This window comes from Pygoscelis adeliae, unplaced genomic scaffold (genome assembly GCF_000699105.1).
Source record: "Pygoscelis adeliae isolate BGI_AS28 unplaced genomic scaffold, ASM69910v1 Scaffold187, whole genome shotgun sequence".
Lineage (NCBI taxonomy): Eukaryota > Metazoa > Chordata > Aves > Sphenisciformes > Spheniscidae > Pygoscelis > Pygoscelis adeliae.
In genome coordinates, this window is record NW_008825103.1 from 267,025 (window position 1) to 280,883 (window position 13,859).

A 13,859-nucleotide genomic window follows, 5' to 3' on the forward strand; every position below is an offset into this window, starting at 1 on the left:
GTCCTTCCATGCTTCCAAGTTACAACCTGAGTACCTCTAGGGTGAGAGATTAGTGACTGAGGAAATACTTTTGTAGGAGTGTTAAAATGCTGACTGCACTACTCTTTTTCCTGTTCAGCTGTTAACTGAGTTTCCAGTTCTCTTTAGCCTCTCTCCACCTTGACTCCCTTAGAAATATTTGCCATAGGAGCTGTCTCCAATGCTTGCTAATGGTCCCATGGTCACACAGTGGATTAAAAGACTGTACTAAATACAGTTTTGAGTAAAACACCAAGCACTGAGTCACCATTCCAGAAATAGGAATATGCATAGCATTAAATGGATCAAGGCACTGATCTTGATGAATGATGTTATTTGATGTTTAGAACCTGAAAGGTCAAGGACAACCTGCAAAGGAGATCACATTCATAATCAAGAGACCTGTCCGTGACCTCAGGTCTTAGGGATCAGACATCTTTGCTATGTGCAGAGGACTCTCAAGTCCACATGGCTTATGAAGTTTACTGTGAGTGCAAGCAAATTAATTCTGTCTGTAACTAACCAGGCTTTTTTTTTCCTTGGGGAATAATACACAAATGCTGCTGTTCCAACTAGAGATGGACACAAATCAAGAACCTCAGGAGTTGCAGAAAGGGTTCAGTATCTCTGCAGATAAGGATTGGAACAGTGTTGAGTCACAACCTCCATAAATTATCTGATGCAAACCCTTACTACTCCTTTTAGTAAAGTTTAAGGTGGCTTAAGTTTTGGCCCAGAAATTTGCAGATTGACCTCACCTGTAACGCCAAGGTAAAGAAAAAGGGTAGTCTCAAGAACCACTATCCTTCAGTTCAGAGATTGCTGATAAGTTTACCGAGGAATCCCACCAAATGCTTATGTTTCACAATACTAAGCCAAGTTGCTTCATTCCCTGTAGGTTCTTCAGAGGTGGAATGATCACATTACCTAGGAGTTTAATGACCTACACTTCATAGGATTCTCCGATAATGTCAAAGCCTGACAGGGCCTATTAACTAGCACTAACATAACCGTATAATGCACAGTAATATATACTAACAGTATAGAGTATAATAGTGCCCCACTGTACTGGAAAACCAAAAGAATATTAAATTGCATGTCTTTATGATCATTCATTTCTGAGTCAAAAATCCAGTTGTGTTTGGTGACTACAAAAGAATCTCTGGCTCATACACGCGAAATATTTCTATTGCAGCAATTATTAAAAACATTGCTCACTCAGAGCAATAAAAATACACTGTTGTAGAATGCCAGCTATTGCTATGGAGACTAGTATAGATCAACTGTCTCACTGTGGGTGCCATAATCATATTTTGATCACTTGCAATAGAATTTCTTGTATTGTGGGGAAAGAAGGATGCTCTACAGATCAGGCATAGGATGTTGCATTCTGACATAGCGGCATTTCCACCTACTCGCTGCTTGCTTTGATATTGCTTGATGGCTCAATTTGATTAAAAACGCGAGTGCACTATGCCAGGTATTAAAGGCTGCCAATGAAGGCACAGATCACTTAACACCATCTGAGGTATTACCTCATGGTATTTTTTTTCTTTTTTTGTTTTTAAAGGACCCCAGAATATATACAATCCAGTATCACGCAGTAGACTTGATGTCCTGCAAGTTTGGGACCTTAACTACTGTCATGGCAATAACAAGGCCTGAAAATCTTACCTTTCTTGAACCAAGTATGAATGCTTGATAGCTGCTGCACAAAGCCAACCCCGATGCTGTTCTTCCCTGGCATCTCCTCTTTCGAGAGTTTCGTTCTTGATGATTCAGGTGCTGAAACAGATCAATTGTGACCGTATCTTTAAATTAAAGACCTTTAGCATGGATTAACTCTGGCTAGTTTTCTCATTATATACCCTTTATCATCTACGAACACATTCAGAAAAGTATTTTGATTGCATCTCTTCAAATGCTCTTTTAAAAGCCTGCTCTTAACTTAGGGCACACCCATAGAGGTGGGCAAGTGTCGGAATACGTGCATTACAAATAAGACATACAGAGTTAAGACCTTCCTTTCCCTTCTCAGAGAAAGATGCCTCACATTAAAAAAATCTTGATTCATGTGGCATGAAAGGTAGAAAGAAAGAAGGAGGATGCAACGAATTTGCCTTCTTTAGGGGAAGAGGAGTCTAATTAGTAGGATTTACAGAGTTGTTCTGTTCCTCAAATAGTCATCCATTTTTTCCAGTGCATAGCCAGGACTGGCTAGAGGCATCACATTGAACACTCAGGTGGATGAAGCTTTGCTTCAAAGATGCATACCCAATATAAACACAATTATTGATCCATATAAGACAGTGCAAGATTCCCAGCTGTCTCCTCCCAAACACCTCTAACTCAGCCTTGAAGGTGCAAAAAAAGCAGGCTTAGTTTTCCTTCCTTAATGCTGCAATGGCACTGTAAAGGGAGATGAAAGACTTACTCCATTTATGCTGCCAGGGACACGTAGAAAGAGTCTTTGCGCTTTCCTGATAGCTAGTCCCAGATTCTCTGTATTTCCAATCTTCCAGTCATATAAATGACATGAATCAAGCCAGGATTACCGTAATGTTTCTGCTGAATTAACAAGGACATTTGACAAAGTGTTTATGTCAGATTTGTCAGCTCAAGGCTGAAGACAAACAATCCCCTATCTACTTTGACCCAGCATGAAGCTTGCTGATACAAAGTTAACTTTTTTTTTGAACAAGTGGGGACTGGAAGGATGCATTTATCTTGGACTGTTGTCACCTAACAACAATTTTCCCCTCCCCGATCCTGCAGTGGATACATAACCCCAAATTTCTTACATGGTCAAGCCAGTGTCATAGAGAAGAATCAAAACTTTAGAGAGTTAGAAACCAATCCCAAGCATTTGAAAGTAGAGAAGTTTAGAGGGGAATTAAAGTACAATTTTTAAAAGGGAGTAGGGCCATTAAACACCAAAGCTTTAGTAGGGCAAGGTCCCTATTGCTCAAAACCTTAAAATCAAGATTATTTCCTCTGTTCTAACAAAAATGGCAGGATGCCCTGGGTTCATCCAGGTGAATACAAGTCTGTATTTAAGAAGGATACCAGCCATGCAACGTCCCTCAGTTTCTATTACCCTCTCGCTGATCCCCAGAGGCTTTACTCTGTAGCAGTTTGAAAGGATATAGAGTTTACTCAGGCACATCTCAGGCAAAAGCATCTGAATTATCTGGATTAACACACATCAGTCCTAGCAGAGGAGAGAGAGACACTAGTTTGTAGCTGCTAATCTCCTTCCTTTTTGGTATTACAGAAGTTTTTAATTCCTTTACACACCATCAGTTCTCATTTTGCTCAGGCTGAGGCTAAACATGACAGAAAGAAGCAAGAATCAAAGTTTAGGAGAGATTTTGACTTATTTTTAGTCATTATACAGTATCCTAACAAAATCTTTCAGCTCTTGTCATGCCCTATTTTGCCACCTTATTGGCATTTCTGTATTTAACTCCCTTTCCGGTAGGGACTGGAAAGAAACTTTTTAGTAGTAGTATGTGTGTTTTAATGCCAAACATACATGAGTGAAAGAAAAGGAAACTTCAGCCACCTAAAAAACCATAGAAACTTCTCAGCAGCAACAAAAATACACTTGTGATGCTTACTGCAAAACTGGAGTACAAGCAATCTGAAGAAACAGATTTAAGACAAGGTCTCGGATAAACCTGATGCTTCAATAGAAACTTTACTGCTTGTTATCAAGTGGAGCTGTTATATGTCATTACCCCAGCCCAGAGTCTGTGCCTGCCAGCACACCCCCACAGCATATGTACACATTTGCTTCACGCTGCTGGGATGAGAGTCCTGAAGAACAAATACAGCAAGAACAGCCTCACTACGAGTCTTCCAGCCCATGCCATCCTCCAGCACTGCAGAAAATTACTGTAGTCCAGCAGGTGACATTTAACAGCAGAGAGCAGTTCACAGCAGATGTCCACAAAGCCATCTCCCAGGCTCTGATACGCAATGATTTGGGATTTTAAAGAGCCACGGTTGCACCCTGCATATACTCTTCTGCATTTTGTCCTGTAAAATCTAAAGCATATGTTAATAAGTGCAGTAATAAAGACAGTAGACAATAGTCAAAGGAGATCTGTAAACATGATTAGGAAAAGGATAATTTGACAGCACAGCATAGGCTGAAGAGGGAAAAGTTTTCCCTCCAAACTCCAGTTTGGAGCACGTATCAGTATAATTAACCTCTTCCAAAGGAAGTCTTCAAGGGGGAACAGGGTCAGTTAAGATACCTTGCCTCATAGATAAATGGTCACATTATGTTTACAGCACTTTGAAAAGGGTGAGTCAGACACTGCAAATCCAACAATGTGGTAGGATTTATTCTTAAATCCCGCAGGATTATTATATATCTGAATCTTCCATTCCGTGCAGCTCTGCTCCCTCCTGCTGGGCATGTGTGCTTATCCTTTTGCCTTAAAACCAGTGGAAACCAAACTGCAGAAAATCCTAATATTCATTTAAACAAACAGTGCTTCAACAGTGCTGTTTGCATATTCACTTGCTCAAAGTTAGATGCATGTTTCTAGATCATCGCTGTTACCTTAGACTTAATTGTTTCAGGATTCACGCACCTTAATGCCTCCAGGGGGTTAATTACTGCTGTCTAAGTATCTGACCAAATTGAACAGACTCCTAAGGAGAATACTGAGTTTGCATTCTTGTGAGTCACAGGGGACTGAGAATCTGGACACCTGTGCTGTGGTTTGGACTTGGTCATTAGAGTATTCAGACTTTTAAACTCAGGTGCTTAGAAAATACTCTTAACTGAGTGCTTTCATTTAAGAAGGGAGGTCAAACTCAAGCCACCCAATTTTCAGAAATGCTGAAAACCAGAAGCCCCTAAAGATTTCCTCAACATTTGCTCCAAACTCAGGATCGGTGGGAACCAGGCTGATCATCTTTGTCTGAATTCAATTAGAGAGAAAGATACCATTAATGATAGCTGTCCCTTTGAGTAGACTGGGCTTAATTTTGCCTGGATATAAGTGAATGTAAAAAAAAAACCCACTTGCAGAGGTGCTGCAAGGATGCTCCAGCCCTGGCAAAGTGCTTGGAAATGGTTAAAGGCAAACAAAAGCTATATACGTGCAACACTGAGTAGAGGAGGGCAGGCTGTTGAGAAGCGCATAGCCTTATTACACAACCCTGTTTCCTACAGCACTAACCAAAGGGGACAGCAGCTCACCTGACTGCACCCCCTCCTCCTAGGTAGGTTTAGGCAGAAATTAAAAAACAAGACTTGGAAAGCAAATGCATTGCCTTCTTAGATTATGGCAGAATTATCTTCTACACCGTACTTTCTCCTATTTTATTTAATACATTACAAGCAATATATTTTCATCTGTATACTTAGTGTAACAGTCCTCTTTAGGAGGAGGTTACATATGTATGCAGAGTTAGCAGTCCTTGTTAAAAAAGCTAGTGGAACGAACTCTAATCGCCAGAAAAATAATACAATACAGCCTTACACGTTGCAGCAGAGGCAAATAAAATCAAAGCAGGGCAAAGTCAGATAAAAGCAAGAGACAAGGGAGTTATTGATCCCTTTAAAAATTAGAGCAATCCAGGGAAAAGCCTTTTTGGCCACCGGGTGTCAGCCTTGAGTTATACGTTGTACAATTGAAATGTACAGGCACACAACTGCTACCCAGAGAAGTCTGTTGTCCTACATCACGTAAGACAGCATAGCTCTGCTGATACTAGCAGAGCTGTGCTGAATTACACTATCTGAAAACATGGCCAGTGAATTTAAGGACATGTCTACACCGAAGACAGGGAAGTAATTCCTGTACAGTGATGATATACTTGTGATAATAATATTGGTCATCATAGGCAATTCGTTACATCTCAATTACCCATGCAGACTGCTGTAACAGCTTTCTGAAGTGCCATGAAAACTAGGGAACATGCTTTTGAGACCTTGACAGAAGCCATTATCCACCACACAGGTCAGACATTTGTGAGCCAAAGGGAACAACCCCCAAAGACACCCAAGTGAGCACTCACAAAACCCACAGGATGCTGTCATGTGCTGTGTCTCACCTATCAGCAACATCGTTACCACAAACTGACAGAATCAGCTTCTTCCAAGCTGTGAGTTTCAGAAGAGGTCCCATAGATACATCTAAGGGAGTAGATGATAAAACAAGAAAACCTGCTGATACTACTTCCCCCACCATTTACATATGCAAATTCTATTCACACACCAAGGACATCAGTTGGAGCTTAATTAACCATTGAACTGCTGTACACAATTAAAACACCTTCTTGTCTTTTTCACACAAAGAATACAACAAACCCAGTCTCTGCAAGAACTATTAGGTCTTTCACAAAAAAAAAATGTAGTCTTCATAATATTTTTGTTTCTAGCATTTTTACTTAGGGAGGGACAGACAGAAATTCCAATGCCCCCTCCTGTGTCTCACATGAGCTTCCTATTATGGAGCTGCTTTTCTCAGAGTGTTGATGCTGCTATTACCGGATCATAAACAAAAAGACACATTCTTAAGATAGGCATATGAAGAAGACTAGCCCTGAAGAAAGTCAGAGTTACAGCACAAAGCATGGTGTTTCACTTTGTCAGCAGCTCCCTCCATCTCAGAGTGCTCTAAGCTTCATCTGATGCCTTACTCCTTGGCTTTTCCCCAAGCTTTCCCAGACCGTCTGTCAGCCTGAATCCATAGCTACACAGAGAATCTGATCTCCTCCCCCATTCCCCCTCCTAGCTTCAGGCCAAAGTTATTTTCCTGAGGTACAGCTTTTTTTTTTGTTTAAGCTCTAAACATTTGTTCATCTCGGGGCCAGTCAGAAACAAATAGGAGATTATCAGTCTGCTTTTAATCTTTAGGCAGACACAGGTCATAAACTAGTAACAACAGGATACTTTATCCAGTTGTGGCAGGAGCGCTAGCTGTACCTCAGATCAGAAGCTGGGCCTAAGTACTTTTCCAAAATTTCTCAAGAACAGCACATCAGTCTCTAGAGAGGAAGTTTTTCTTCTACCCTTCCTATTTCTACATCCTCTATTCAGCTAGCTTTCTTTTAAAATACCAAAAAAGAAACCATGGACTAGTCTCATCCCCTTCCTTCGGTCAGTACAATATTCAGATACATACACAAAACTCACTAGGCATAACCCCATGTTTGGTGCAATTCAAGCTTCATAATTATAAACAGATTTGTTCCAGAGCATCCATATGAAACTTTAAAATCCCTGAGCCCTACTTGCTTACCTAGCACACCTATACTGGCTACAGGAACTACAGCTCTGCACTTTGCTATCTCCCAGCAGCCTCATCTCACAGGTTTTAAGTAACCAGAGCACTCAGATATGCAAACCAGGAGGTGGCAGCTCCACCTTTTTTTCCACAGCTACCCAAAAAGGAGCACCTGCCCTCACATTTTGCCTGCCCAGGGCTGGTGCAGGTGCTAACCCTCAGCTTGGGCAGCATCACAGCTACCTCAGCAAAAGGCTCTCATACACGTTTCTGACATTGTGCCTTGTTTCTGTTTGTTGTAGAAAGCCTGATACCCTGACATAGATCTTTTGCCTATGCAGTAACAAGCTGTGTTACTACTCTCCTTTCAGACTAAGAGATAAATTGGAAGACTCACCTGCACACTCCCAACTCCCCCTGAGTTTAGGTATGGAAGCCCAAAATATCCATCTACAAAACACCTGGTTCCGCTCCTGTCTAGCCCTAGAGAAGCTTTGACTTCCAAGGGATCTCCTCTTCCTTCAGGTCTGATCAGGATTTGGCAGCAGGACCGAGGAGGTACCACTTGCCCATGTCTCTATATTATCCACATTACAGGTGATGGAGCTGGTGTACTTGCTGAGCACAGCCAGGTGTAGGAGGGAGAACACTCCCAAAGTTTTAACCATCAGTGCAACAAGGTGCCTGACTAATTTGTAATCCAGATGTTTCCACTTCTGTCAGAAGTCCAGTATCATGCTGTTTGTTGTTTTCCCTTGAAACCTATTCTGCTGCTTTTCCTGGCCTTTCCTCAGTTTGTTTGCTTTTGCTAAGAATTTTTTAAAGAAAATTTAACTCTTTAAGCAACAAAGAACAACTTGAAAGCCTGACTCAAGTGCACTTGCATCCCCTGTCAGAAATCTGACCTGGTCCCCTCACGCTTGATGCAACACCTGAAGCTGCTCCGCTAACCAGCAGTTGGTACTTGGAGAACAGGTGTGTTGCTGTAGCCTGAGAGGACTTGAGAGGGAAGGCTAGGAGCCCCTACTCCTGGGATCTCTAGTTTAGCTCCTGCTGGTATAGGGAGCTGTTCTGACTGGGGAATGCTCTTGCTTTTGAGCTGTCTGGCTCAGGTTTTAGAGCTTGTAGTGCTGTTTGTGGAAGGAGGCAGAAAATGCAAATGTAGATGAAGTTACATTTTTCCAGTGAGTTTTCTTGGAAGAGGGAGGGTTAAGGCTCTAGTGGCTGAAATGAACTTGCTAAGGATGGTAAGAGGGGGAAGCCTGTTTCATAGGCACAGACGTTGCTTGATATTTTTCAGAACTGAAAAAATAGAAGGGATGAAACCTGGCATGGCTTGTCACTTTAACTTTTGTGAAGCCACTCTGGGTTTTTAAAGGTCTTTAAACTCAGATGTTGCCTACGTGGGAAACAAAGATGTTTCTGCACAGTGCTGCGTGACTGCTGCAAGCAAACCGCTTCTGTGTTTGCATCGAATGCTGCTGTGGTATGTGTTTAGTATGCTCGGTGCTCGAATGAGATGCTTAAAACCAGAGACTCCCGTCAGCTTGAGTTTTTGCCACAAGGTGGCATTCTCTGAGCTTTTTTTGCTAAGGAAAAATAAAACTTGCCATCCTGAATAATAACAATAATAATTAAGGGGGGGGGGGAACCTCAAACCCTCCCTGTATTTTCTGAAGTCTGTGACAAAGCAAGATTTGTTAGGAGGCGGCTCCTTCTCTTGCAAAACAATGGTGCTGCTTTCAGAGCGCTGCAAGTGAGACTGAGGGTCAAGTCCCTTTAAAAAAAAAAAGTGAAATACAGTATTGTGCATCTTGAAATCTGAAACCAAGAAACAGAAGTGCAAGGGAAACAAGGGGGAAAGTCTTGCAATTCCTGAGGACAGCTGTTGCAAGTGGAGTTTTAAGGAATAAAATACATAAATATACACATTTAAAGGTCATTGAATGGCTTTTGTGGAGAAACCTGTGAAATAAAGGAGCCTTGGAAGAAGAGATTCCTTTTTCTTCTCCTCTCTGGATATAATGGCTATTGCAAAGCAAAGCATCTTGAGATTTGGCTTCAAATGGTTCTTCCTAGCAACTTTTATGCTAGCCTGTGATGGACAAGGTGGAAAGAGAGAGAATGGTGGTCCTGCCTGTTACGGAGGATTTGATTTGTATTTCATTCTAGACAAGTAAGTCAGTTCTACTCTGTTCTTTTTCAAAGAAATCTTTCTCTAGGCATGAATTGGAATGGCATATACTGATACCGAGGAGGTTTTCTTTGGATTTTGGTTTTGTAGAAGTCACTGTGTCCCTGAGGGACCTGCAAAACTCCGTACTACTCTGGCTTTGTTTTTGTTGTGGTAACTTCTTTGGTAGGTCTAGTATATAATCCCATTGTGCTCTGTAAATCAAATTGTTATAAATTTTGCTGTGGCTGATACAGAAACTTTATTGTGTACTTGACCCTGTAGTTTCTTAAAAGAGTGGTTGGGAGAAGGGCAGCACCCTGGTCACCTCTGATTTCCCTATGAACTGTGAAGGTTGAGGCACTCGTGAAAGCAGGGGTTGGAGAGTTATTATTGCAGGCTTTAATTCTGTAGCTGAAAACGTGGAGGAAATGCTCGCCTGCCTGGATGTGTGCTTCTGTACCGCTTGCTCCTTAGCTCTGAACGTTCCAGAGCAGCAACTTGCAGGTGAGGACCCGGCTCTGAGAGGTGGCTACTCCCTTTGAAAGGGTCTGATTTTGTCCATTGTGATGGAAAACAGCTAGAGTGCCTTACTTAAAGATAGCTTTATTTTCTCTAGCTGAGTCACATTTTCTTTGTTTCCTGTTAATCAAATGCATATTTTGACTGCTTAACTGTTTGTACTGAAGATAACTTCCTACCTCACTTTTTTCATCACCGATTGTGATAGTGTCATCTTCTTGGCACTGGTAAGTTTGCCTATTTACAGGCCTTCAGATTGTAGATGGAGTAATGTGAAATAGATATGTGCTTAGCTTTGGAAACCTTAATATTGAAGCAATACGATAATTTACAAAGAAGTTTTTAAAAAGTACTAGCTAAAATGATTCTCCTAATTTTCTTGATTAAGAATAGTTATTTTGAACCAAAGGTTTGGAAATACTGGAGAATATGCATGCCAGAGGCATGGTACTGACATTATTAACCATAAATTTCAGAGACAGGAAAGTATTTGCAAGTTGCCAAAAGTGCTTGCGGATGAAGCTTTCTGACTGATCCTCTTGAGTGTTTTGCAGTAGCTCCCATGTTCCATTAGTATAAATGACTTGGAATTACATAACACTTTATTACAAAATACTGGGTAAAATGTAAGACTGAGACACTGGATATTTTAGTATGCCAGTTGTCCTAATGCTCCAGGGGAAAGTTGTGGGTTTTGTTTTTTGGTTGTTTTTTTTTTTTTTTACTTTATTCAGTGGAAAGATCTACCTGTCTAATGCATTTTGGTGCTTTGGCTGTTCAGTTATTAGTTGGAGTACTTTTATTGCTACATATGAAAAAAAAACAAAACAACAGAGCATGATTTGTACTGCAGACAGCTTTTGCAAACTGCATTTCCCTCAAAGTTGAAGCAGAATTGAAGGTTTTCTCAAATCTGATGGATGTGCTGTGTTATACCTCGGAGCTAATGTAATTTTAACAGCCGCTTATTTCATGTTCTGTGCTGTCCTCTTACTAAAAGGCATGACTTCCTAGGCTTGCTCAAGGGATTATGAATTTGGGCAGAAATATGAAGCTTGGCACAAACTGTACAGTAGCCAGACTTACTTCAGTGTACATATCAAGGTATGCAACAAAAAAAATCCCACTTTGACAGTTGCGGGATTCTTATTTCTGGGATTTTTCTGGTGCAGGAATGAACAGGGTCTGATGTAAAAATGTGCTTGGTCTCCAGTGGAATTTGGAGGAGAGTTATGGTGTTTAAGTTACTGGTATGTACAATATGTCGTGGACCTGATTGTTTAGCCTTTGAGAAGGCTGATGAGATATTTACTGTGGCAGAGTAGGTTATCCTATATCCTTTATCTTTAAAACTTTTTTTCATTACTCAGATGCTAAGCTAAAGTTCTAAAAACCTTGAGTCTTATTTAGCCTGGGTTTTCCACCTTCTAGTTGTTCAGCAACATTTTTGAAAACATTCTCTGAAGTCCTGAATGTGGAGAGAGATGATGCCTATAGAGGCCTTCAGGCAAACTATGAAATGATAATAATAGATTCAGGGCTCACTCCTTTTCTTTGACATAGCTCTAAAAATGTTTAGAAGTTATTAAAAGTGATAAAGGACACTGAAGCAGAAGAGATTTAGATTCTGAAACATGAAATGTTAATTTCAATGGTGGAAGAAAGCCATTAAAATATTAAGCAACCTACTTTCTGGGATCAAAGGAGTAATATAAAAACAATAAACACAGCCCTGGAAGTCACCAGTGCTAGAGCCCTCTGCTGACCCTTCTGCCTCAGTGCCTGGTTGGATTTAGTGACTACTTAAGTCCATTTAGCACCCTGTATGTGTGCTGCTCGTAGATGTTCCAGCTGCTGCACTATATGCAGTCCTTGTCACAGCGCTGACTCTTGAAGCATACTTCTGGCCACAAGAAGCCCTTCAAAGTGAACACGTAACCCCCTGGGGAAAGGGCACGTGTTATAGGCTGTTCTCATGAAGTGATGCTCTAGCTCCCTGCAATGTTCTTAGGAAAACCCTGCAAACTTGCTGTGTGAACTGTTGAAGGGAAACCAGGTTTCCTCCGGCTGTCTGCAGGCAGCTGGAGACATGACTCCCTGCAGATGGCATGTCCAGAGGACCTGAAGCAAATCTGCTATTTCTCATGGTCATGAAGGAGAAGAAAATCCAGTATACAGCCATTCAGAAATAATCCTGTTATGCTACGCAGCCTTGATGTGCATGTAACAAACAGAACAGAAGCTTGAATGATACCAGATATGCTTGCCAGGTTACAACAGCATCCTTAATCTCTGTGCGTGCACTCGCATGTCTCTTATCACTTCCAAGAGTTCTCACACAGCTTAGGTAGCAATAGAGAAGGCCTCTCATGCTGTGACCATTGGACCTCAGGCTAGCAGAGTTATGTTCCAAAAGTGATGCAAAGACACCCCAGAGGACTGCAGTTTGAGTTGGGCAAACTCCTTGCCAAGTAAAACTGAAGTTGTCACGCTTTTGTTGGTGCAGTGCTCCAACTTTGGAGGAAACTAAGGTTTGCCAGCTCTCTTGAGAATTGTTCCTTGACATGCAGCAAACTTAAAAGGACAAAAATAGCGTTATACACACAAACACCTAACTTGAAATTCTGAGCTGCTGAAGGAATTGTATTCACATGAATTAAGACCAGATTAATCCATTTCTCTTGTGCTTTGATTGCAAAAAGGAAAAAAAAAAGGTGGAGAGGTCTGCAACTCAAGCTGTATGCTATTTAGAGTACAGTTGTATGCTATTTGCTATTTAGGTTATATGCAGGATCTAGTCGTACAGGGTGCTGAGCACCTCAAATTGGAGATAATACCAAGATGAGCCCAGTGTTGTGGAAGGTAAGGCCCACTTATCTTGGGGGAATTGTTGAGAGAGCTGGTCCTTTTGCATTACTGTGGTGCTGAGGAGTTTCATGGATTGAGGCTCCCGTAGACTGAATGGTAGCAAAATATATGGCAGAAGATGGTGCCAAAGAATTTACGGCCTGGATGTGAGATAAGGTATAGGGCCTTCATTAAGAAGGAAGAATGAGGAAGCAGTGAGATGTTGATAAACATAAAGCAAACATTTGTTTTTTCTGATGTTGTCCAGTTATTCTAAAAATATCATCCATGTGACTAATTAATGAAGACTGTAACCCACTCCCTAACTGACATGGTGTCTAGTGCTGTAGTATGTAAATACCCCCCCCACGCACAGTTGGAACATTAGGTAGAGGCAGCTCCCAGATTAATTTATTTGCAGGTAGGGAGGAAGGAATAACAATGAGTAAGTCTTCTCAGTAATCTTTTGCTGTATCCTCTGTATGTCAAAGGTATTCTTTCCTATGCTCTTGCCTGTTGTGTGCAACTAGTAGGCATTTTATACCCATGTGCAGAAAACATGCAAGGAACCGTACATGTGTGAAAGAAAACTTGGCTCTAAAAGATCCTTGGCAAAATGAAGCAAGTAATCCAAGCTGTTTCCTGTGATCCCTTTGTTATTCAGCCAGACAGCTGATCTATTTTTAACCAGTTGTATTGAAGTGAAACTCCTGCTCTAGAGAGGCTAATAGTTGTTTCTTTGAATCTAGCTTCGGTAGCTGTTGTTACCATGACTTAAGCGGGACTAAGTCCAGATTTACACTCAGAGTGTAGAAGAATATAGGGGCCACAGCGGGATGGAAAGCAGACACTCTGCATCACCAGGCAGGGAGACTGACCTACATGAACTGCTTCTGGTAGTAGTGACTCTTCCCCTGGGAAACATGAGCCCTCCAACAGAGCAAACCACAGGACCCTTACAGAGCTGAGTAATATTCTAGCTGCTCTAATCTGAAGAAATACAAGCCTTTACTAGGTAATGGTAAAACCGAGTGTCTGTGGAAATAGAT

At 41.3% G+C, this 13,859-nt stretch overlaps 1 protein-coding gene across 1 annotated transcript in view; it reads left to right on the forward strand.

Annotated features, from left to right (window-relative positions):
• The first annotated feature begins 9,292 nt into the window (after positions 1 to 9,292).
• The window catches only part of ANTXR1 (anthrax toxin receptor 1), a 105,441-nt gene continuing 100,874 nt past the window's right edge, over positions 9,293 to 13,859 (forward strand). Inside the window, exon 1 of the mRNA XM_009327212.1 lies at positions 9,293 to 9,444. Within this exon, the coding sequence (XP_009325487.1) occupies positions 9,293 to 9,444 (152 nt within the window). The remainder of the gene's footprint in view (positions 9,445 to 13,859) is intronic.